The 24,190-nt window shown below is 48.4% G+C and overlaps 1 protein-coding gene, 1 long non-coding RNA gene and 1 pseudogene across 4 annotated transcripts in view; 1 reads left to right on the plus strand and 2 right to left on the minus strand.

Moving 5' to 3' along the window:
• PPP1R13B (protein phosphatase 1 regulatory subunit 13B) overlaps positions 1-24,190 on the plus strand; it is a 75,034-nt gene that overhangs the window by 48,338 nt on the left and 2,506 nt on the right. For 2 of the 3 annotated variants that reach the window (XM_067716513.1, XM_067716603.1), the window contains 11 exons: positions 7,358-7,459; positions 9,640-9,814; positions 10,611-10,807; positions 12,939-13,079; positions 15,875-16,055; positions 19,573-19,742; positions 20,104-20,605; positions 21,758-22,482; positions 23,036-23,173; positions 23,244-23,377; positions 23,985-24,151. In XM_067716513.1, coding sequence (XP_067572614.1) covers positions 7,358-7,459; positions 9,640-9,814; positions 10,611-10,807; positions 12,939-13,079; positions 15,875-16,055; positions 19,573-19,742; positions 20,104-20,605; positions 21,758-22,482; positions 23,036-23,173; positions 23,244-23,377; positions 23,985-24,151 — 2,632 coding nt within the window. Of the gene's footprint in view, positions 1-5,221; positions 5,329-7,357; positions 7,460-9,639; positions 9,815-10,610; positions 10,808-12,938; positions 13,080-15,874; positions 16,056-19,572; positions 19,743-20,103; positions 20,606-21,757; positions 22,483-23,035; positions 23,174-23,243; positions 23,378-23,984; positions 24,152-24,190 lie in introns of those variants that run through there. The other variant, XM_067716695.1, reaches the window with a different exon arrangement.
• On the minus strand, positions 4,600-5,853 carry LOC137212946 (small ribosomal subunit protein eS27-like; annotated as a pseudogene).
• LOC137213044 (uncharacterized) lies at positions 11,732-21,891 on the minus strand. Its single transcript, XR_010937760.1, has 2 exons — positions 21,571-21,891; positions 11,732-21,474 (listed from the first exon to the last, which is right to left on the minus strand). It is a non-coding gene; the product is annotated as an uncharacterized lncRNA (long non-coding RNA).

Here is a 24,190-nt window from a genome sequence, read left to right on the forward strand (position 1 = left end):
AAGATGTTACTGTGTTTTATGGCACACACACCTGCCTTTTCAGCCTAATAATATATTACCTTTGTGAAGTACTTTATTGTCTACAAAGCACTTTTACATGCATTTTTTTTTTTTTTTTTTTTTTTTTTTTGGGTGGTACGCGGGCCTCTCACTGCTGTGGCCTCTCCCATTGCGGAGCACAGGCTCCGGACGCGCAGGCTCAGCGGCCACGGCTCACGGGCCCAGCCACTCCGCGGCATGTGGGATCCTCCTGGACCAGGGCACGAACCCGTGTCCCCTGCACCGGCAGGCGGACTCTCAACCACTTGCGCCACCAGGGAAGCCCTACGTGCATTTTTAAAGTTAATAAGATGTTAAAAATGTCCTTCTCCAAAAATGTTTTTGTGTATATCCTGGATATAGAATGGTGGCACAGTGAACCTTCTGTCTGTGGGCTACAGCAACCAGGAACAGATCCAGCAGCCTGTGGGTTGGAAGAGAAAGACAGGCTGCTGATTTGGTGTGATTCATGCCCATTAGCAGCTGCTGAGGCAGGAGGCTGCGAAAGTTCTGCTCTCCTAAAATTGCAGGTCATGAAGTCAGGTTGTCTAAGAAATAAAGGCCCACGGGCCTCCCTGGTGGTGCAGTGGTTAAGAGTCCGCCTACCTATGCAGGAGACACGGGTTCGAGCCCTGGTCCATGAAGATCCCACATGCCAGGGAGCAACTAGGCCCATGCGCCACAACTACTCAGCCCACGTGCCACAACTGATGAAGCCCGTGCACCTAGAACCCGTGCACCGCAATGAAGAGTAGCCCCCACTCGCCACAACTAGAGAAGCCCGCGCACGGCAGCAAAGATCCAACACAGCCAAAAGTAGATAAATAAATAAATTTATGTATTTAAAAAAAAAAGAAAGGCCCAGATCCCATTGGCGGAACTTTTGATTCAGTAAGTGTGAGGTGGGCCTGGAAGACTCCCCATATGACTGTTGCCCTGCCAGTTTGGGAACCTCCAGGTTATATGCACACACTGTCGTAAGTATTTGGAACTTACTTTTCCAACAGAACTTTGAAGATCTTGTTTAACTTTATGGTATAAAGGCAAATTGATTTATTCTCATTGTGTATGCCTGTATCAGGGGTCCCAAGACCACCCCCGGTGTCGGTGATTTGCTTGGAGGACTCACAGGGCTCAGCATTATGGTTGTGCTCACGGCTGCAGCCTCCTCCAGTCAGAGGACACAGAGCAAGAGCAACAGAGGGAAGAGGGGCACGGGGTGACATCTGAGGAAACCAGGCTCCCAAGAGTCCGCTCCCAGTGGAGTCACACAGAATGCACTTAATTCTTCCAACCGCTAATCATGACACGTGTGAAATGTCTGCCGGGGAAGCTCGTCAGAGCCCCGAGCCCTGGGGTTTTATTGGGAGCTGCTCATGTGGGCAGCCTCTGTCTAGCAAGCACCACAACTCCAGACTCCCAGAAGGAAAGCAAGCATTTTACTTAGGTGTCCTGAAAGTATCTATACTTCTGTGCTGTTTTCTCAGCCAGTCAGGCTAAATCTGAGTCCGTTTCTGCTCTCTTCCTCTACATCCACTAAGTTGCCAAGGCCAGTTGATCCTACCCCCACCCCCCATATTTTCTTCTAAGAGCTTTATAGTTGTAGCTCTTATATTTAGGTCTGTGGTCCATTTTGAGTTAATTTTTGTGTATGGTATGAAGTAGGGGGGCCAAGTTTATTCTTTTGCATGTAAATATCCAATTACCCCAGCACCATTTGGTGCAAAGACTATCCTTTCCCCATTGAATTGTCTTGGCACCTTTGTCAAATCAATTGACTGTATATGTGTTTGTTTGTTTCTGGAAGCATTTATTATTAATATGGTCACTTAGTCTCCTTGTTTTCCATATGGTACCCAGGACTCAGCTGGGACTGTCATCTCCCAGGCCAGATAACGTTTCAATTGTCTAGAGAATAAACTTCTAGACTTCCGCCAGGGTAAGAGAGAGGCAGTCACCTAGATCATAGAGTTGGGGAGGAGATCTAGGGATTTTAGTGCTTCTTAAATATCTTTCACTCAGTTTGCTTTATTTTAGGTGCCTTACATTTCATCCCCCTTTCCAGAGGTACATAGTTTTGCCAATTCCTGAGCCCTTTGAAGGTTCTGTGATATAACTGGTTTCTTCGTCCAGTTTCACCTCTTCTCTCTTGAGGTTTGTCTCAGATCTACTAGGTCAGTTACTTCTCATCCATTCTCTCTCCAGCTTCCAAACATTCTTGTTGTCTCCATTCCTGTTTTTGTGGTTTTATATTATTTGATGTCAAAAATCCCTTTACTATCATATAGTGGTTTTGAGATTTAATGAAATTAGGATTAAATAATTCTGTGTTTTGAGCAGAAGAACTAAGTGTACATTTCTGTTAATTTCTCCTGTTGGGATTTGTTGAACTTACTGATTCTGAGGATTGGCATCTATCAACATAGCTGGAAAGTTCTCTACTGTTATCTCTACAGGTATATCTTCTTCCACATTCTTTCTTTTTTCTTCTCTGGAACTTTGATTAGACATGTTATATCTTTCATTTTATCCTTAATTACTCTTTTATATTTTCACTTTCTTTGTCTCTTTGTACTGTGTTCTGGATAATGTCTTAAGATACATTTTTCAGTTAATGAATTCTGTCTTTCACTATGTTTATTTGGATGTTAGTACATATAATATGCTTTTAGTGTTACTTGTTATGAAAAGACAAGGCACAGTGTGGGAGAAAATACTTGCAAATACTATACCTAATAAGGAACTATATTCAAAATATAAAAAGAAATCTCAAATCTCATTAAGAAAATAAAACAGTTTTAGAAGAAGCAGGCAGAATATTTGAATAGATGCTTCACTAAAGAAGGTATGTGAATGTCAAGTAAGCACGTGTAAACATGTTCCACATCATTAGTTTTTAGGAAAATACAAATTAAAACCACAGTGAGATACTACCACGCATCCATCAGAATGTCTAAAACTAAAAAGACTGGTGATAGCAAGTGCTGGCAGAGGTGTGGAGAGCCTGCGAGACACACACGGCTGCTGAGAATCTAAGTGGTGTGGTCTGGAACACAGTTGGACAGTTTCTTTAAAACTTGAACATAAATCTGTTATACGATACAGCAGTTCTAAGTATTTACACGAGAAAGGAAAGCAGATGTCCATATAAACTTGTACATGAATGTTACAGCAGTTTGATTTGTGGTAGCCAAAAATCTAGAAAAACCCTAATGTCTGTTAACAGGTGAATGGACAAAAAAACTGTTATATCCATACAATGAAATATTCCTGAGCAATAAAAAAGAATGAACCGGGCTTCCCTGGTGGCACAGTGGTTAAGAATCCGCCTGCCAATGCAGCGGACATGGGTTCAAGCCCTGGTCTGGGAAGATCCCACATGCCATGGAGCAGCTAAGCCCGTGTGCCACAACTACTGAGCCTGCGCTCTAGAGCCTGCAAGCCACAACAACTGAGCCCATGCACCACAACTACTGAACCTGTGCTCTAGAACCTGTGAGCCACAACTACTGAGCCCACGTGCCACGACTACTGAAGCCCGTGTGCCTAGAGCCCGTGCTCCGCAACAAGAGAAGCTACCGCAATGAGAAGCCCGCGCACTGTAACAAAAGAGTAGCCCTCACTCACTGCAACTAGAGAAAGCCTGCGCACAGCAACAAAGACCCAACAACACAGCCAAAAATAAATAAATAAATAAATTTTTTAAAAAAGAAAAGAATGAACCACTGCTGCATGCTACACCATGGATGGATCTCAAATCATTACGCTGTAAGAAAGAAGCCAGACAAAAGAGTACACACTGTATAGTTCCATTTATATAAAATTCGAGAAAACGTAAACTAATTTCTAGTAAGAGAAAGTAGATCAGCAGTTGCCTGTGGACCTGGGACCTTGGAAGGGGTTGGAGGGAGGTGGGAGGGAGGGATTACAAAGGAGCACAAGGAGGTTTTAAGGGTGATGGGTTTGTCCATTTTCTTCATTGTGGTGATAGTTTCATGGTGTGCATGTTTGTCAGAACGTGTCAAATTGTGCACTTCGGATATGTACAGTTTATTATATGTCAACTACAGTAAAGTGGATTTAAACAGTCATTAAAAATTTTTCAGTTTAGAGGTTTTAATTGGTTCTTTTCCACCTCTTCTTGGTTACTCTTTGGTCATATTTTAAGCTTCTCTTACTTCTTTAAACACACTAAACATAGTCATTTCATATTCTGCAACTAATAATTTCAGTTTCTGCATATGTCGCTTCTACTGGCTTTAAGTCATGGTTTTATGATCTTTGTGTGCTTTGATTTTTGACAATGAGCTTCTCATTTTCCTTGGAACTTGACCTGTGAGGTTTTTGTTTGTTTGTTTTTGCGGTACGCGGGCCTCTCACTGTTGTGGCCTCTCCCGTTGTGGAGCACAGGCTCCGGACGCGCAGGCTCAGCGGCCATGGCTCACGGGCCCAGCCGCTCCGCGGCATGTGGGATCTTCCCAGACCGGGGCACGAACCCGTGTCCCCTGCATCGGCAGGCAGACTCTCAATCGCTGCGCCACCAGGGAAGCCTGACCTGTGAGTATTTTTAAGGTCTGGATGAAGGTGGGATCTTCCCAGGTGGTTTGCATTTGCTTTGGTCAGTAACTGGGCATGCAGATAGACTCACTCTGTGGTCCCCTTTGTGGGTCTTGAAGCTTGCATGAGGGCTGTCAAGTCTTCATAGATTCTTAGCGGGGTCGTCCCCCTCCACTCAGACTGCGATGGAGAGAGGGCAGATTTCTCCTGCTCCCATCTGTGGGTTTGAGGCTGTTTCTCATTCACTGTCACACTGAATCGGGGTCCTGGATGTATATGGGCATCTCCTATTGGACTCTCCACCCTGGGTTGGTCTCGTCTTTCTCTCTCTTTTTTTTTTTTAAATCTGAAATGTGTTTATTGGGATGGTTTCCTGTTCTTCTTGATTCAGGGTGCTTTTAGTGCTGCTTCTGTCTGGAGGAGCATCCTTCTGTAAGCCTTGTTCTTCCTCTTGTAGGCTGGCAGAGGACAGTAGAGCAGCCGCCACACAAAACTACTGTCTGTGCATGGCTAGAGACGGTGATTTTATAGCATCCTGGGCATTTCACATCCATGAAGTAGGAACTGGGGCTCTGCACCAGGCGCTTCTTCTTGTGTTCCTCTTCTCTCCTGGAAAGGGATGAAGGAGATCCATTCCGAGAGGCGTGTTCTCTTGGGGAGGCCATCACTACCGGAAAACCATATTTCTCTCTTAGTGCCAGGCTTCAGCAGCTCCAGAGGGCAAGTCTCCAGGTGGGCATAAGGTGGCTTTGATATTTCCTCAATGCCCAGAGCTTCTGCTGTCTCTTTATTTTGGCCCCTGTAGCTTCCTTCCTGCTGTGTCAGCTCAGTGATGCTTTTAAAAATAGGTTTTTATGTTTTTTTATTTTTTTTTGTGGTATGCGGGCCTCTCACTGCTGTGGCCTCTCCCGTTGCGGAGCACAGGCTCCAGACGCGCAGGCTCAGTGGCCATGGCTTACGGGCCCAGCCGCTCTGTGGCATGTGGGATCTTCCCGGACCGGGGCATGAACCCGTGTCCCCTGCATCGGCAGGCAGACTGTCAACCACTGCGCCACCAGGGAAGCCCGGTTTTTATGTTTTATCTTGCCTTTTAATTGTTGCTATCAGGAGAGTAGCTCAGCGTGTTTTGTGGACCACATTCTGAGAGATGGAGCAGTTACCATAATGCTCAGCTTGTAGCACTCATGCGGGGTGTAGTTGGTTTCTCTTATTGGTGTTCATGCTCTTTGATAGCCCTGTTCTCCTGTTGATCTTTCTAGCCCCCAACTGCGCCTAGCCACTTGCCTTGGGTATAAATGTGGTTAAACCACACTGAATTGGTATCAGTGAATTTTAATCATATGAGTGATTCACATATAGGATAAAATAGCATATTGTAGTAGTATTGCAGGGGGTGGGAGCCAGTATATGCTTTAGATATCTGATTGACTCTTATTAATTTGTAAGACTTAGTAATTTTTGGAGTATGAAATACACCAGTCCCAGAGCACAATGAGATGTTAGGTTCAATTTTACAGAATATTTTATGTGATAAAAATAAACCTACATGCTTATAGTGTACCTTGATATCATTATCACCTACTTTTTTGTTTGCTAAATAAGCAAGTAAAAATACTCTCCAAACCTGAAAGTTTATAACCTTGGAAAGAGGTAGGAAAAAAGAGGAATGATTTAATGTTCTAGAATATCTTATGAGTATAAACAGATTTATCCTAATTATTTTGTCAGTTTTGTTTTAGGGATGTTTGTCATCTTTGAAGTGGCATTGTTCTTGAGAATCCAGTTATACTTTAAAAAACTAGTTATAATTTTAAACCAATATCTTGTGATGATTAAATCACAAGATGGGATACTGGCTGTTAGGTCTAATTCTTCTTTATTTCTTACTTTTTAAATTGAGAAATAAATGTACAGAAGAATGTGTAAAACATGTATCGTTTAAAGAATTACTTAGCAGACGCTCAGGTAACTACCACCCAGGCTTGGAGGTCCTCTTTTATTCTTTTTAAAGCAATTCTATCCAATTTATTTATTTATTTATTATTACAGTAAGTTGATTTACAATGCTGTGTTAGTTTCAGGTGTTCAGCAAAGTAATTCAGTTATACACACACATATATATTCTTTTTCATATTCTTTTCCATCACAGGTTATTATAAGATATTGAGACTTCCCTGGCGGTCCATTGGTTAAGACTCGGTTCTTTCACTGCCGAGGGCCCAGGTTCAATCCCTGGTCGGGGAACCAAGATCCCACAAGCTGCACGGCACGGCCAAAAAAAAGATGTTGAATGTAGTTCCCTGTATCCAATTTATTTATTTATTTGCGGTACACGGGCCTCTCACTGCTGTGGCCTCTCCCGTTGCGGAGCACAGGCTCCGGACGCGCAGGCTCAGCAGCCATGGCTCACGGGCCCAGCCGCTCCGCGGCATGTGGGATCTTCCCGGACCGGGGCACGAACCCGCGTCCCCTGCATCGGCAGGCGGACTCCCAACCACTGCGCCACCAGGGAAGCCCTACACATTTATTTTTTACGTTGTTTATCCTTAAACATTTGACATCCCAGTTTACTCAAATAAATTTAATAGAAGCAGTCAACAATTAGGAGGAAAAGTTCTTATGAGAAAGTAAACTTATTTATCTTCTCTTAGCTTCTAGGGAACCTATTTAAAAATCTTGATGTGTGTGCATTTTGACACTAGAGAAAATGATTATGCAGATAAACATACATTCCAGTCTGAGTTTGTTTTGTTCCCTGCAGATTGGAAATCCACGTGTCGAACTTACCCTCTCAGAACTCCAAGATATGGCAGCTAGGCAACAACAGCAAATTGAAAACCAGCAGCAAATGTTGGTTGCCAAGGTAAGTTATTAAAGCAGCGGTGGGGAAATGTTCAACAAGTGTGTCCTTCGGCATTACTTTAGATTACCTGGCTAACCCCTGCAAGTAGGACCATGCCGCCACAGTGTTAAACACAATATCTTAATTATCTCTTCTGTAATCATAAATGCATACTGTAGCTTCTTGAAGTTGGGAAAGTATCAGAACAAGAGCATCTGACCCTTGACTTGCACACACAACCCCCCGGGACAGGAAACAGTTGGCCTTACCCAATTGTAGATAAAATTTGGAAAGAAAGGATGCTTTCCATTGTCCCCTCCTTTTCCCTCTGGATGTGTTCTCGGCTGATGTAGTTGGCATTAGTGTTCTAGAGGAAGCCAATGACCTGTGATAAGACACTGGCCGTGGGCCCCCAAGACAGTGGCTTCCCTTTATCCCACCCTACAAGGAATTTGTTTGGTTTATTTTGGTGCATGGCATCATCAGCACTCATTATTTACACTGAGTACTGGATTTGTTGTTGAAACTCTGTCGTAGCATTTGAAACTGTTGCCGACCCGCAGTGAGCCCAAACAGACCAAAACAGAAATGTTGGAGTTTGGAAAAGAGAAAGGTTTATTGCAGGGCCAAGTGAGGAAAACGGGTGGCTCATGCTCAAAAAATTTGAATTCCTTGGTGGCTCTCAGGGAAGCATTTTTATAGGCAAAATTTAGGGGAGGGCTGCAGGGTGTGTGGCTTTCTTCTGATTCGTTGGTGGTGAGGGAACAGGCTGGTGTTCCGGAGTCTGTGCTCAGCGTGGAGTTAGCATCCTCCACCTGGGTGGGGGCCTTAGTTCCTGCAGAAGAGCTCAAGGGTATATCGTTCTGTGTGTCCCTGGAGGAGGAGCCAGGACCCTGTTGTTTCCTGACTGTTCCTCCTTTGTTCCTGCATTCTCTTACTTCCCTGGTTCGTAACTGAATCTGCCTTTTAGGGCTCAGGGAAGGCATAGGAATCTGAAGCCTTTTCCCTACAAACCAGAAATGGGGGCGCAGAAAAGGCTTTTGTACCTGGGACGGCCCCACAGGATCCTGCTTGCTTTCAAAACTTTTCTCAATAATGGTTTAGTCTTGGACTAAAACATCAAACCTATCACCCATGCCTGCTGAAAATGATTTCATGTTCTAATGATCGTAAATGTTCTGAAACTGCTGTAGAGAGAACATGTTAACGCCACTACCTAGGTTTTTCATGCTTGCTCTGTAGAGAGATTTTCTTAAGAACCAAATGTCCAGTTCAATTTTTTATCATTTATTGAATGACCATGTGATTCTGTACACTTTTATGTAAATAATAGTTTAAGTTGGACTTGTTTTTAAAAGTTGTCTTACAAAGTTTATTGGATTTACAAGAATAAAGAACAATTAAAAGTAATTGGAAGGTATTTTCATTCCATTTCTAAGATGAAATGTACGTGGTATTATGTCATTATAAAATTTTCTAATTCTACTTTTTATTTTCTTTCCAAATATTGATCCAAGAGTATTGCTATTTTAAAAAAACCTTAGATATTTTCAGCAGTGTAATTCACAAGTTAATGCTGATCTTTCCATATTGAAGCACATATTCCCTTCCCTTAGTGTGCAGTGTGTAACGCCTACACAGTCACACTTAAGCCTCTTCTTAAGTATGTTTTATGCATACAGATGGGACCATGAATAATATTGACTGTTACCCTTAAGGTGTGCTTTCACATGAGTAGGGAAAAAAACTATTGAAGAGTATCGCATATATTTTTACTGTAGGACTGTCCTGTTCTTGTCTGACTATAAAATGTTTGATTACTTTTGAAGGAACTAATCCTAAAGAAAACAAACCCTTCCTCAAAAGTTCCTGTCACTTAGCAGATTAGAGGTTCATCTCCTTACTGCTCACCTTATCTCTTTTCAATATAAAATTCTCTGCTACTCAGTGCTCATTTCCTTTAGGAGGTTAATATAAGGGACCCTTGAAAGCCGCTTTGTAGCAGCAGGAAACCTGGTACTGGCGGCAGGAAGCTTAGGCTGCTGGGGCTTCACACACAGGATGGAGGTGAAAGCGTGGCTGGCATTTCTGTAACATTCATTAAGATAGGAGATACTGAGGGATCCACTTAAATTTTTTTAGTGTACAAAAGTTACTGTATGTTTCAGTTTTCAAAGTTAGCTATTTTCCTCTCTCAATAGGAACAGCGTTTACATTTTCTAAAGCAACAGGAGCGCCGTCAGCAGCAGTCTATTTCTGAAAATGAAAAGCTTCAGAAATTGAAAGAAAGAGTTGAAGCCCAGGAAAATAAACTGAAGAAGATCCGTGCCATGAGAGGACAAGTAGACTACAGCAAAATCATGAATGGCAATCTGTGTACGTGCCGCGGCCCACTGGCACCCTGACACTCAGCAGGCGTAGATGACGTGAGACAGAGGCCAGCTTCCAGATGCTCTCAGTCACAAGCTGATGTCAGATCTTGCTGTAGAAAAGCACTAAAGCTTTGCTCTGTCATCTGCATCTAACTGGATGGATTGGTTAGATTAAGAGATTTTAGAAAATCTTCTGCAGCTTTAGCAATGTAGTAGAGAGATCCTTTTGTTACCTTGGTTGTAGCCACCCTTTGGACTGGGGCTAGGGTACTCTTAAGACTCAACTGATCATGAGGGTCTGTTTTAATTGAACAGCATAAATTTTATCTGTGTATTAAGATAAAGCATACAAATGCTCACTTTTTATTTGTGTGCGTGGATTGTTACTTCATCAGTCAGTTCTGTCAGTACCTACTTTATGTTACAGAATAAGCAAGATAGATTTGGATGGTCCTGCCCTCACAGAGCCTTGGTCTCTTTGGTGCCTTGAGATTCCTAAGTGGCTTGACCAAGATAGCTTTTGGACAGATTGCCCTGATTTAAAAATATTCAATAATTAGTGCAAATTAATTGTTTGTCATATGAGCGGTCACATTATGTGTTCCAAAGGCTTGTTGAAGTGTGTTTTGGATTATGGATATTACAACTTTCTCTCCAAGGTCTGGCACTAGATGATGCTAAAGTTGAGTTAAATGGATAGAAATGAAGAAATCACAAAATAAAAATAGCAAAATACTATGAAAAAAAGAATATCAACTAAATTATGTTTTTTTTTTCCCCTAATTGGTGGGAAATTATAGCTGCCGAAATAGAAAGGTTCAGTGCCATGTTCCAGGAAAAGAAGCAAGAAGTACAGACTGCAATTTTAAGAGTTGATCAGCTCAGTCAGCAATTGGAAGATTTAAAGAAGGGAAAACTGAATGGGTTCCAGTCTTACAATGGCAAGCTGACAGGACCAGCAGCAGTGGAGCTGAAAAGACTGTACCAAGAGCTACAGGTAACTCACCTGGGTCCGAGGAATGATTCTATTAAAACTTGCTTATCTTTTGAGTTTTCTTTCAGTGTGGAAACCTCAGGAACTGGAAACAAATTAATGGATTCTAATTTAGTAGTAGGCCCAAAATGTATTCAGTACAAAATAAGCCTTTAAACAGCTTTGAGACATAATTCACACAGCGCACGATTCACCCATTTAAAGCATACAATTAAGTGGTTTTCAGTATCTTCACAGAGCTCTGTATACGCCACCACAGTTGATTTTAGAATATCTTCATCACCCCCAAAAGACACCTTTTAGCCATCACCCCACAACCCCCTATCCCTCTAGCCCTAAGCAACCATGACTCTACTTTCCATCGCTATGGATTTGCCTATTCCAGAAAGTTCATATGAATGGAATCATGCAGTTGTAGTTCTTTGTGACTTGCTTCTTTCACTTAGCATGTTTTCGGTACAGAAATTTCAGTGTGAATTGAATTGGCAATATGATGAACTGGTAAAGAATTAAGCTTTAGATAATACTTAAGGCCTCTGTGTAAACTGTGTTTTGACAAGATAGATGCTTATTTGTTAAATCCTTGTCTTAGTCAGCTTGGGCTGCCTTAAAGCAACAGACATTTATGTCTCACAGTTCTGGAGGCTGGAAGTCCAAGATCAGTTCATGGTGAGGGTCCACTTCCTGGCTGCCTTCTTGTTGTGTCCGCACATGCTCTGATCTCTCTTCCTCCTCCTATAAGGACACTAACCCCATCATGAAGGCCCCACCCTCACAACCTTATCTAAGCCTAATTACCTCCCAAGGGCCCCATCTCCAAATACTATCACATTGGGGATTAGGGCTTCCACATATGAATTTTGGGAGGACACAATCATAACAACCCTCAAGATTCCCATTTCTCAGAAATTGTCATTCAGCAGGTGATTTTTTAAAAATATTTATTTATTTATTTAGGCTGAGCCAGGTCTTAGTTGTGGCACGCAGGATCTTTAGTTGCGGCATGCAGACTCTTGGTTATGGCATGCGGGATCTAGTTCCCTGACCAGGGATTGAACCTGGGCCCCCTGCACTGGGAGTGCGGAGTCGTACCCACTGGACCACCAGGGAAGTCCCCAGCAGGTGATTTTTTCAAGCCAGATACAAGTTTTGCAGTTATATTAGTACTTGCTAGAAAAAGTATTATATCATTTTACGAAATGCAGATTTTTAATTACAGAGAGTAAACTCACTTGTTGCCATTAAGTTCTGTAATGTAAATGCATAGAAACAAAGTGTTATAAAAATTTATTACTTTTTATATTTTTAAGCAGTTGTTAAAAGTGCAGGGTTTTTCTTTTTTTTTAACATCTTTATTGGAGTATAATTGCTTTACATTGTTGTGTTTCTGCTGTATAACAGTGAATTAGCTATACGTATACATATATCCTCATATCCCCTCCCTCATGCAAGTGCAGGGTTTTTTAAGGATTTATTTTTGGTAAAGTGTGAAGACTGTAGTACATTTATTTATATATATTTCTGATTTTTTGACTGCAATCTAGGTTATAAAGTACATGTTACCTCCTGTCTATACACATATGCCAGTATGTATGTGCTAGTACATGTGTGCATCTGAAAGAGTTTAGCAAGACAAGACTTAACCTTCTATGTGCAGTGCACTCTGATGTTTTCTATTCTCTATTTCATTTTTTAAAAGTGCTTGTTATAACCCATTAAAATGATATAAGAACATTCTGTTTGGTGATTTGGCCATCCTTGGGTTTCCTGCTGCCACATTCAACGGACTGTGTGGGGCAGAACAGATACCCCTCCTTATGTCACTGAACCCACCCACCCCCGTTCCCTAGGACCACAGGCGTGGTGTCCCACAGTCATTACTGGTACTAGTCATTCCGTACGCTTTGAAGAAGACACATTTGCAGATATTTGCTCTTTTTTTGTTCCATAAGAAATATGTTCCGGCTTCCTCTGTGCTGTGCTGTAAAATAGTTGGCACACAGGGGGCGGTGCCTGTGTGTAAATACACGCGAGAACTAAATGTTGCTTTTTCTTCTGTTTTTAATCCCCTAACCATGAGGACTTGACTATTTAGTTAATACAAATCATGAATGTTGTGTTTTCTATTTTGCAGATTCGTAATCAGCTCAACCAGGAGCAGAATTCAAAGCTCCAGCAGCAGAAGGAGCTCTTGAATAAGCGCAACATGGAGGTGGCCGTGATGGACAAGCGGATCAATGAACTGCGTGAACGTCTTTATGGGAAAAAAATTCAGGCATGTGAAAAAGAAAATATTTCTGTGAGATAAACTACTGAAAATGGTTCATCCTCAAAGTGTACATTTTCACTGTAATGCCATTCTGCTCCCCCCATTTGCCATAGCTGATAAACATAAATTGGCCATAAACCATAAAAAGTGACAGTAGAAGAAAGTTCATGTTCCCAAAGACACAGTTGTTTCCTGGTGTATGTATGGATCAAAACCGCCCGGTGCGCAGCTCCTCACCATTCATTCTCCCCAGGCAGCTCTGTCTCCTTTCCACTGGGGGGAAGCTTTGGCGCTGGAGTTGCAGCAACCATTTTAAGCTGCGCCATGTGCATAAATTCCTTGACCTTGTGTAGCCTTGTGTCCTCGCTGTGAACTGAGAATTGCTATAAGGATTCTGAGAAATAACCCATGTGGAAAGACTTTGTAAACTCTTGAGAAAAGTGCTATATAAGGAGTTATTGCTTTTTAAAAATCTTTATTTGGTATTTTGAATTTCAAAGGTAGTAAATACTCATTGGAAGAAAGTTAAAACAGTGCAGAAATATTTAAAGGAAAATGTGGAAGTCCCTTCCATCCTTCTCATTCTCCAGGGATGATAGTTATTAACGGTTCCAGTCTTTTGCTTAATATAGAGAGAAAGGTATTCAATTTTTAATTGAAAATGGAATTGTAGGAATTATATCATTCACACTGTTCTGTACCTAGTCTTTTTTTTTTTTTTTTTTTTTTTGAACTGCAATATGGGTATCTTTCCAGGTCATTATTACCTCATTCCTTTTGTAACTTCTGTGTAAAATTCCATGTTCCAGGGCCTGTGGTCATGTTACCCAGCCCTGTTGTTAGGCAGGGTGCCCCTGAGTCTTGCTGTTGCTGTCAGTGCTTCATGAGCGTATGCATCGCTGGGAGTTCGTGGGAGGATAAGGGACTGCTGTGTGTGGTGTCTCTGGCTGGATGTAGCACTTGACCTTTCGTTCCACCAGTGGTGCTCAGTGTTTGAGGGGAGCAGTGCCTGAGTGGAGAGCTGATTGGCACTTTGCCCTCAGGAGTGGAAATGGAGCAGGCAGCCAGGTAGCTGGGACAGTGCTCCCAGAGTTCCTCTCTCCACACTCCAAAACCAGTGCTTTCACGTTGACAGGTGTCCTCTTGTCAGCTCCTGCTGCTCTGAAGGTAGCTCTCAGGAGGCGAGGTGCAGGCTTCAGCAGCTTCGCCTGGTGGGATGGGTTAGGAGGACACGAGAGGCAGAAGGGTACTGCCACTTCTGTGGGCATCGTGATCAGTGGTCTCAGGTGAAAAGTCTCTTATTTACAAATCCACACTTTTTTTTTTTTTAACCAGAGTGCTTAAAGGTCAATGGTTGATCTGTATGATGCCATGATTTCAGATAATGATTTCCTTATTCTCTCAATTAACAACACACAGAGCATGGGAGAGGACGTGTGCCCGTGCTCCATGCTTGCTTACATTAGTCTTAGTGGTGGGTCAGGGGTCTCCGGAGAACAGAATCAGTTCTGTGTGTACCTGTGTGTAAAGACTGATCAGTCGACTGACTGTAAGGAACTGCCTCATGCGGTTGTGGAGGCAGGCACACCCCAAATCTGCAGGGCTGGCTGGCAGCCTGAAACCCAGGGAGTTGTCTGAAACCCAGGGAGTTGTGGATGTTGCAGCGTGAGTCTGAAGGCAGTCTAGAGGTGGAATTTCCTCTTCCTCTGAGGACCTCAGTCTTTCTCTGTAAGCCCTTCAACTGATTGGATGCAGCCCACCCACATTATGGAGGGCAATCTGCTTTACTCAAAGTCTGTTGATTTAAATGTTAAAAATACCGTTACAGCAACATCTAGACATGTTTGACCAAATATCTGGGTATCACAGCCTAGCCAAGTTGATAGGTAAAATTAACCGTCACAGATGGCTACATAAATATTACTTCTTATTCCCTCTGATACTTCAAGGGATCTCCCTGAAGAAGTTGGTGCTTCTGCAGAGATGTGTCTCCAACCCAAAGGTTTTAGGCACCTTTGAACAATTGTCAAAATCATGAACGCTTTCTCCAAAATGACACATGCTCATGCATGCAGAATTTTGCAAACAGTTGTAGGATGGGTATGGCTCTCTCAGAGCCTGTCTGGGGAACTCTAAGGGTCAGTGTTTCTCTAGTCAGATCCCTGTTTTGCAGGCTTTTTTTGTTGGGCAGTGTCACGTGACCAGTGTCATTGGCTGTGGCCTGGTGTCCTTGCTGAGAACAGCAGAGCTGCCTTCAGGGAACTGGTCAGAGTCTCACCTGGTTCCAGACCCTATTACTTTGTCCTGCGTGGCTCATTCAGTCCTTACAACAACGCTTATCCCGAATTTTCGGACATGGGCACAGAGGCTCAGAGATGTTCCATCACTTGCCCAAGGCAGCCCAGCGAGTAAGTGGCAGAGCAGGATTTGAAGCCAGGCTCAGAGCCCAGGCTTGACGATGCCTCTGTGCCCACCCAGGGAAGGGAGTGCATCCCCAGGTGAGAGGGTTATGTACACAGAGGGGTCCTGAGGGGTTGCTCTGTTACACACTCGGCTCCTGGTTTTATAACTCACAAACAGGTAGGTGTTATCACAGAGCATCACTCATGTGGGACTGTGGGCTCAGGGGACTTTTTTGAAGTCTTGCCCTTTCTAGGTACTGATCTTCTAGGGTCATGGAGCTTCCTACGTATGAACTGTTGAGTGATTGGCTCAAATCTGAGCAGTCGGTCATACTAGGCTTACAGTTAAAAGAACTTAACTGAGGATAATCTTGACTCTGATTTCTTCCCATTTTATAGCTGAGCCGTGTGAATGGCACGTCGTCGCCACAGTCACCCCTGAGCACGCCTGGCAGGGTCGCTGCGGTGGGGCCTTACATCCAGGTTCCCAGCACCGACAGCTATCCTGCCCCCGGAGACCCCATAAAGCCCCAGTCTCTCACTATCGCCTCAAGTGCTGCCCACGGAAGATCCAAATCCGGTGAGTGGCCTGGGTCCTCTTTCGAGGGGAGAGTGAGCAGGAAGGGGGACTGTGGGGGGGACAGTAGCCTCAGAGAAGACCCCCACGTTGCACCCAGCCTCTGTGATGTGTCCTCCAAGGCACTTTGTCCTCTAGGGCAGCATTTGGGGAGCTGTGTGCCACCACAGTAATGATGATCCTAAAACAAGAACAGGTTCTCTTTTTTGGACTCAGTGTCCTTACTGTGTGGCTTCTCAAAACACAAATTAGTTAAGACCTGAGCCTCTCCTGCCACAGGTTTTGTTTGCCTGTGAGGGTGCTCGCTGGCGGCAGGGGACGCGTCACTGTAGCCTGGGCTGCTGCTCGTCCTCACGCTGCGGCCCAGGCAGAGGGCTGCCTCCACATCAGCAGAGCCTGTAGCTGCTCTGCCTTCCCTACCCAGCATGGTCTCTGTCCACCAGAGCGTCCACAAGCCACCCCTTTGGCTCTTGGCCACCCTGAATCGTGCGGTGTGACTGGACTCAGACCCCAGCGCCGAGCCGGTGCGTAGCCGTCCCGAGGACATGGAGCCCCTGCGGCGCCCCCAGCTTCCTAGCCGAGCGCAGGCCCAGGTCTCCACGGAGACTCTGCACTGTGTGCTCCGAGGAAGACGGCTGTGCTTTAAACTGATGCATGAGATGCCAGGGCTCCTTGGCAGTGAGACTTTGTATATGACAGGGCTGCCATGCTGGCCCATCACACACGGAATCACAGAGCACAGGTGACATGCCTGACAGCAGTAGTGCTGACTGGGTCAGGGCTACATTTTGAGGACGTTTTTCCAGGTTTGGTGGTAGATTTGTGCTGGTCTTTCATTTGGTCGCTTTGAGTTCTCTTGCCTGGCACCTGGTCTGAGCAGCAACACCACTGCTGCCCCCGCTGGAGGACCGGGGGCTTGCTCCGACCCAGGTGGGAGGAGGCGTCCCCAGTCCTCGTGGGCCACGTGCCCGGCTCAGATCTCTTCGTGGCTGTGTCTCAGAAGCCACGTGGAGTGCGTGGTCGGCATGAAACTCTAATTGCAGCTTTCTTTGATAAGCTGTTATTTATAGTTTGAACCACCCGATGGTGGGAGTATATATTCACCTATTGCCGATGGCAGATAATTAGCACAGCCGGCTCCTTCTCTGCTTAAATATCTCAAACCTGCCCCGAGCTGAGGATGGCTCGAGTTTCCCCTCTTCTCTGTGGGTGTGTGCTAGGCTGCCTCACAGAGGCTGCCGGGAGAAGACCCCTCGCAGGGCCGGGAGACCGTGTCCTCCGGAGGTTCGGCAGTAGCCTCGCTCCTTCTCTGTGCTGTGGGGTGAGTGGGCGCAGGAAACCTGTGTCACCCCCACGTTGGGGGGCAGTATCTCGGCCCAGATGTAGAGCCGGGGTGAGAAAATCTCCCAGGGGAGACTAACTGTGCTGTCGGCTGTCTTTCTGGTTCCCGTGTCACACAGATGGCCGTGGTAAACCCAGAGTGACCAGCTCGTGGGCAGTGTCAGACCTCGACGTCGGGCCTGACTGTGGCTCGTCACAGCGCCCCACAAGCCCGTTTGCGAACCGTATGTTGGCCGGCAGGTCCGGTGGGAAGCTCTGGTGACAGTGCCAAATCAGCCGTGGCTGTTCTTCCAAACTGACAGAGGCCTGCTCCTTGCATTCAGGCTTGAGACAGAAGCCATATATATGTTGATTGGTCCCCACCTTCAACCGGTGTGAGATTTGGGCTGGGTCGAAACACCAGATCATCCTCAGGAAGGGTTTGACAGGTGCTGGCCCAGCAAGGGTTTTTTGGTTTTGTTTTTACAAAATTAAGATGATTTTCTGAGTTTATTATGAGGGTTTTAGTTGTATCTTCAGTACAGGAATCTCCCATCATACTTACAGATGATTTTGTCCCTTTATAATAATAATAAATGGTCTTCCTTCTGTACCTCCTGCCTCATCCTGAAGAAAGAAAATTCCTAGTCCCTGTCCAGTCCCTTTGTGCCTGATCTCTGCGAACTCTGCCATGGCTGTGGGATCTGAGGAGCAGCTGGGGGCCGCATTTTATGTGATCCTGAGAGAGGTCAGGGACTCTAGCCCCCACGGCCAGCCCCATCCTCCCTCCTGAGTCAGCAGCAGGCTCTGTCCATCTTCCCCTCAGCCCGGAGTTTGCACCTTGGTGCATCCTTGGTGAACCTGTGCATCTCTGGCCCACACACCCCCCGGTTTGATACAACCAAGGGGGTGTGAAAGCACACACACTTCTGGCCCGGAAGAGGCTGATGGGCCACACAGAGCAAAGCGATGGTTTGGACTAAGGCCTGGGAATGCCTCACCAGGGCCCTAGCAGCGGCCTGGAGCCTGCAGTGGTTTCCAGCCATGGAGGAACTGAGCCGGAGGAGCAGTGGACACGTGGGCTGGCCGTGCTGCTGCCAGAGATAGATTGGCTTAGAAGCTGTCGCTGCTCGGGCACTCAGAGGCCCTCTCATCCTCACTGCGCTGACGCTGCCTTGTATGGCTGTGTGCAGAGTGGATTTGAGAGTTTGCTCTTCCTGTTTTGTGAGTCGCAGGTTTGGGCTCAAGCACAATTGCTGTAAGGGAGGGTGATTTCCCTGCTGCTCTGCTGCTGCCCCACCTGCCCGTGCTGGCAGACGGGAGGAGAGGCGAGGGTGTGCTTCTCTTACAGGAGGGCCCAGAACAGTGCCCCTGGCTGCTTTCCCTCCCATACGGCTGATGGCTGGGAGGGTTCCCACTCCGGTCCAGCCCTGTACCGCTGCGGAGAGAAGCAGGGGCCTGAGGCGGGCTGAGATCTAACCCTGTGGGCTCACTGTGAGTGGGCCTGTGTTACCAGGGAATGCTTCTGCACCCTTTCTCAGTTTGGAAGATGCTATGTTAAAAAACATACCTTTTCAGTGGCTGTCCTGAAAATGCTGGGTTGACTGGCTTTCTAATCACTGCAACAGAATAATAGCCTGCTACTCCAATCACTGGGAACTTGTACTGTCCTCCTGTGATCATGAATTATTTTAAGAGGGTGGAAATTTCTAACAGATTAAAGTCAAATCTTTCTTTTAATACTAGAAGCAGTACAGGTCAAACCTGTTATGAAGTCAAAAGATGTCTTTTTTTATATTGCTGTCTGTATTTGTAAATAGTGTTTGAAAACCAAGTGCCGACGCTTATGTTATTCATTGGTGTCGATGTAATGGCTTTGACCTGTATTTCAGTGGGCGCTAAGAATGTTTCTGCAATCCTCTGGCCCCTCTCCCGGGCTGGAGCAGCCCTGTGCTTGGTCATGGAGTCTCTGCACACGTGACCGCACGTGGGCACTGGTGAGGCGGTGCCGGCAGAGGCCGACCTTGGTCGTCCTGCCGCGCAGCAGCCGGTGTGTGTGTGGGGGGCACCTCCTGGTCATGGAGCTCCGTCAGAGCGTGACGTTCCAGAAGGTGATTTTTGCTTCTGGCAGGGGGTTATTCTTATGTTGGTTCAACTAATTTCAAGAAAAATTTTACTTAAATTCTGTGTTCTTTTCAAGCCAATGATGGAAACTGGCCAACATTAAAACAAAATTCTAGCTCTTTGGTGAAACCGACGCAGATCGCCAGTGTGGACTGGAAGGACACGAACGTGGAGGGGCCGCTCAAGCAGGGGGCCGTCTCGAGCCAGCCTACGCCCTTGTCAGCCTTGGGAGCCCCGGAGAAGCTGGTAGGCCGTTTGTCTTTGTCACAAAACACAAACAAGCTCCTGACTGACTACATCCTTACTTAGCCTTCGTCTTTATCTAAGTGGTAGGAGGTGTCACGAGGCAAATTAATCCTGTTGGTGTCCAAATCATACCCAAGTCTGAAGGAGTTCATGGACCCTGAGCACGAGAGTGGGGTACAGGTGTGAGGCCTTTGGTCAGGGTCGTTCACCCTGCTGTTCACCCCCACGGCGTGCCCCGTGCCTGGTCACAAGCCTGTTTGAAGGATTACAAGTCCTGCTTTGTGCTCTTGTGACCGTGGATGGAAACGTGCTTGACTTTTCAAAGGATGACTTTGTCTTTCTTTTTAACACCTAAATTTAGGGCATCGAGATTGGTAAAGTGCCACCTCCCATCCCTGGTGTCGGCAAGCAGCTGCCCCCAAGCTATGGGACGTACCCAAGCCCTGCGCCCGCGGGCCCAGGCTCGACAAACTCCCTGGAGAGGAGGAAGGAGGGCAGCTTGCCCAGGCCCAGCGCAGGCCTGCCCAGTCGGCAGAAACCTGCACCGCTGCCCCCTGCGGCTGGCCCCCACCAGCCAGGGTCCTCCCAGCAGATTCAGCAGAGGATTTCTGTGCCACCAAGTCCCACGTACCCACCGGCGGGGCTGCCTGCCTTTCCAGCTGGCGACGGCAAACCTGAACTCCCACTGACTGTGGCCATTAGGCCCTTTCTGGCTGATAAAGGGTCAAGGCCACAATCCCCCAGGAAAGGACCACAGACAGTGAATTCAAGTTCCATATACTCCATGTACCTCCAGCAAGCCACGCCACCTAAGAAGTACCAGCCAGCGGCACACAGCACCTTAAATAAGTCGGTTAAAGCAGGTACGGTGGGTTTGCACTCGCCATCTCTCGGGGTGAGGAAGTCATACTTGAGAAAATGCCAATCCATATCCTTACTTTTGGGCCACGTGCTGTTGAGGATTAAACTTGATTCTTACATAAAGTGCGGCCTTGGGTATCTGTGTGAGATGGGGGTAAAAGATGACATGCATAGAGCAGTTCTGCAGGTGGACCACCGCTCTCTGACTTCCTGTCTGAGCACCCGCCTGCCCACATTTCTCAGGAAATCCAGGTCTCGGAAGGCTGGCACTTTGGAATTTCCTCTTTTCCTCCTGCTTCGTAGTAACTCGTACAGGACCTATCTGGGGAGCTGGCGTAGTGGGAGCTCTGCCTGGATCTGATCCCCCTGGCCTCCTAGCAGTAGCTGAGCCAGGCCCCTAGGGGGTGATGCGAGGGGGGACGGTTTTGCTGCTTTGGGATCCTTTCCCAGAGCCCACAGGGGAGAAAAGCCCTGGTTTGGGTGCGGGAACATCAGCCCCGGGCCTCCTGGGGAGGCAGGTGTGAGCACAGAGCCCAGTTCCCCACATACGGAGGCTGACGGTGATTCCTCCCTGTGCGGCAGGATCCTGGGCATCTGGGCTGGGCTGGGGCCTCTTCAGACGTTCTTGGGCGTGGCTGCAGAACGTTTCTAGAATCTAGTTTGAGAATCCCTAGGCAGGCCAGGCCACCCTGTGCCCAGCGATCTCCCAGGTGGACACACCAGCACTGGCCTGTGGCAGGCCCTGGCCCACGGGGGAAAGGCTTGCCGGGGCCACCGGATGAGCCTTCCTTTCTGAGGTGGCCTGCGTTTTACGTCATTTGGCTTGGTCCCAGGTCACGTGGGTTCTTCTTGGCCAGGAAACAGTGAACACCTGTTTAGGGCAGGAAGGCAGGTTTGCAACCTTTTGTTCTTTTTCATTTGAGAAAGACCCAGTTCTGTAAAAACTGATAAACTAGAGACACTCCACCTTCCAGAAGGAGTTGGTGGGGTTCTGTGAGCAGCAGCTTCCTTTGGGATTTAATATGGGGACTTAGCATCCTCAGTGGCAGATTACAGTCTCTGTAGGAGCCCATCTCTGTGTCGTCAAAGGTGCCTGGTGAGCAGGCCCCAGACGCCACAGGCTGCTGAGGTGGGTGTCCTCTGTGTCTCCCCAGTGTACGGTAAACCCGTTCTGCCCTCCGGCTCCACATCCCCGTCGCCGCTACCGTTTCTTCATGGGTCGCTGGCCACAAGCGCCTCGCATCCCCTGCCGCCTTCAGAAAGTGCTGAGAAGGAGCCAGAGCAGGACAGCCCTGCCGCCCCCGGAGACGGGGCCGCCGTGGAGAGCCTGCCGCGGCCGCTCAGCCCCACCAAGCTCACGCCCATTGTGCACTCGCCGTTGCGCTACCAGAGCGATGCTGACCTGGAGGCCCTGCGCAGGAAGCTGGCCAACGCGCCCCGGCCCCTGAAGAAGCGCGGCTCCATCACGGAGCCAGAGGGCCCCGGCGGGCCCAACATCCAGAAGCTGCTGTATCAGCGCTTCAACACCCTGGCTGGGGGCATGGAGGGCACCCCCTTCTACCAGCCCAGCCCCTCGCGGGACTTCCTGGGCTCCTTAGCCGATGTGGACAATGGGAACACTGCTGCCAACGGGAACCTGGGCGAGGCCGGCCCCACCCTGCCCACGGCCCCGCTCCCGGCCGAGCCTGCCCCCACCTCGGATGCCAATGACAACCGGCTCCCTTCCCCCGAACCGGAGGGGCCCATCTGTCCCCTGAACACCCACCAAACGGCTGAGCCTGCCGAGGACGACAACAACAACGTGGCCGCGGCCCCGCCCACTGAGCCGCCGCTCCCCCCATCGCTTCCCCCCGCCGCGCCCCCGCCGGCGGCCCCTACGGTGGGTGCCACCCCGGACCAGGGCCATGGCTCCCTAGTCACCCAGCCAGTGCCTGTGGAGGGCGTGCCTGCGTCGTGGCTGCTGGGAGCAGTGGGGCTCATCCGGGGCACGAGGGGCGGTGGCCTCGTACCAGAGAGCCAGCCTGGGGGCCCGAGGCGGCCCTGAGGAAGAGCAGCCATGTGGGGATCAGAAGGGCAGGCAGCAAGGGGAAGGAGAACCTTCTAGACAGAGCCCTGGAGGGAGGGCAGTGCTGCAGGAGCAGAGGCAGGTGGGAGCCCCTCACGGCTGGCAGGGCGGAAGCAGTTGGGCTCGGCTGTGACCCCCCCCCCCCACACTTGCTGCCTCTCTCGGGTGCCTGTGGCGCAGCCCGGCCCCTGAGGCAGAGACGCCCTCCGGAGCCAGGCTGGGCTGGCCCGAGAGCGGGCTGGCCCGGGGTGCCCGGCACCACTCGGGGCTGCGGGTGAAGCTCTGCCTTGGGCTTTCGGCCCGCCCCTCCGCCCCCCGGGCCTGCTTCCATGGGGTCACCCTGAAATCCAAAGCTTCCTCCCGATAGAGCAAACGGACCAACCTGAAGAAGCCCAACTCGGAGAGGACGGGGCACGGGCTGAGGGTCCGCTTCAACCCGCTGGCGCTTCTCCTTGACGCCTCCCTGGAGGGGGAGTTCGACCTGGTGCAGAGGATCATCTACGAGGTGAGTGGGCGGGCGGCCGCAGCCCTGGTGGCCCCGGGCAGGGCTGGGGCTCACGCGCCCTTTGTCCTAGGTGGAGGACCCCAGCAAGCCCAACGACGAGGGCATCACCCCGCTGCACAACGCCGTCTGTGCCGGGCACCACCAGATTGTGAAGTTCCTGCTGGATTTCGGGGTCAACGTGAATGCCGCCGACAGCGACGGCTGGTGAGGGCCCCGGGGCGCTGGGGTGGTGGGGAGAAGGGAAGAGGACGAGGGTGGCAACTTGGTCCCAGGCCTGCGTATCCTCCTGGTCTTCGTTCTCGCGGGGGTTTTGTTAAAGGCTCGGCCATGATCACGCTCTACACGTGGCTGACCGCTGACTGTAGGCTGAGCCTCTGCTGATCCATACGTTTTTAAGCAGCCAGAAAGCCTGTGTGGAGGGGAGCCTTGCAGGCCGGCCGCTGCGCCGCAGGCCCTGTGCCCCGTGGGTCTCATCGTGAGCTTCAGGCAGCAGTCTGCACTGCTGCGTTTGAACAGCTGTTTTTTGTATATTGTGATACAACACAGCCGTCACTGTCGCAGCCATTGTAAGGGACACATCATTGGTGTGAGGGACATTCGTGCTGTTGCACTGTGAACACCCAGCTTCCAGGCCGGTGTTCAGTCCACTCCCCGCCCGCCCTTTTCAGAAACGTGTGTGTGGCCCAAAACTGTTAGTAGAAGTGAGGCCACTACACAGCCAGCAGCACAGCAGCTCGCGGGGCACTGAGCACACAGCCCTGGGGGCCGCCTGGGACCCGGCCGGGCGTGAGCACCTCCTCTGTCCCTCCAGGACGCCGCTGCACTGCGCTGCTTCCTGCAACAGCGTCCACCTCTGCAAACAGCTGGTGGAGAGCGGCGCCGCCATCTTTGCCTCCACCATCAGCGACGTTGAGACTGCTGCGGACAAGTGCGAAGAGGCGGAGGAAGGCTACCCCCAGTGCTCCCAGTTCTTACACGGTGCGGGGCGGGCGGCCGGGGGTCCCCAGGGGAGAGGCC

This window comes from Pseudorca crassidens, chromosome 1 (genome assembly GCF_039906515.1).
Source record: "Pseudorca crassidens isolate mPseCra1 chromosome 1, mPseCra1.hap1, whole genome shotgun sequence".
In the NCBI taxonomy this organism is placed as follows: Eukaryota; Metazoa; Chordata; class Mammalia; order Artiodactyla; family Delphinidae; genus Pseudorca; species Pseudorca crassidens.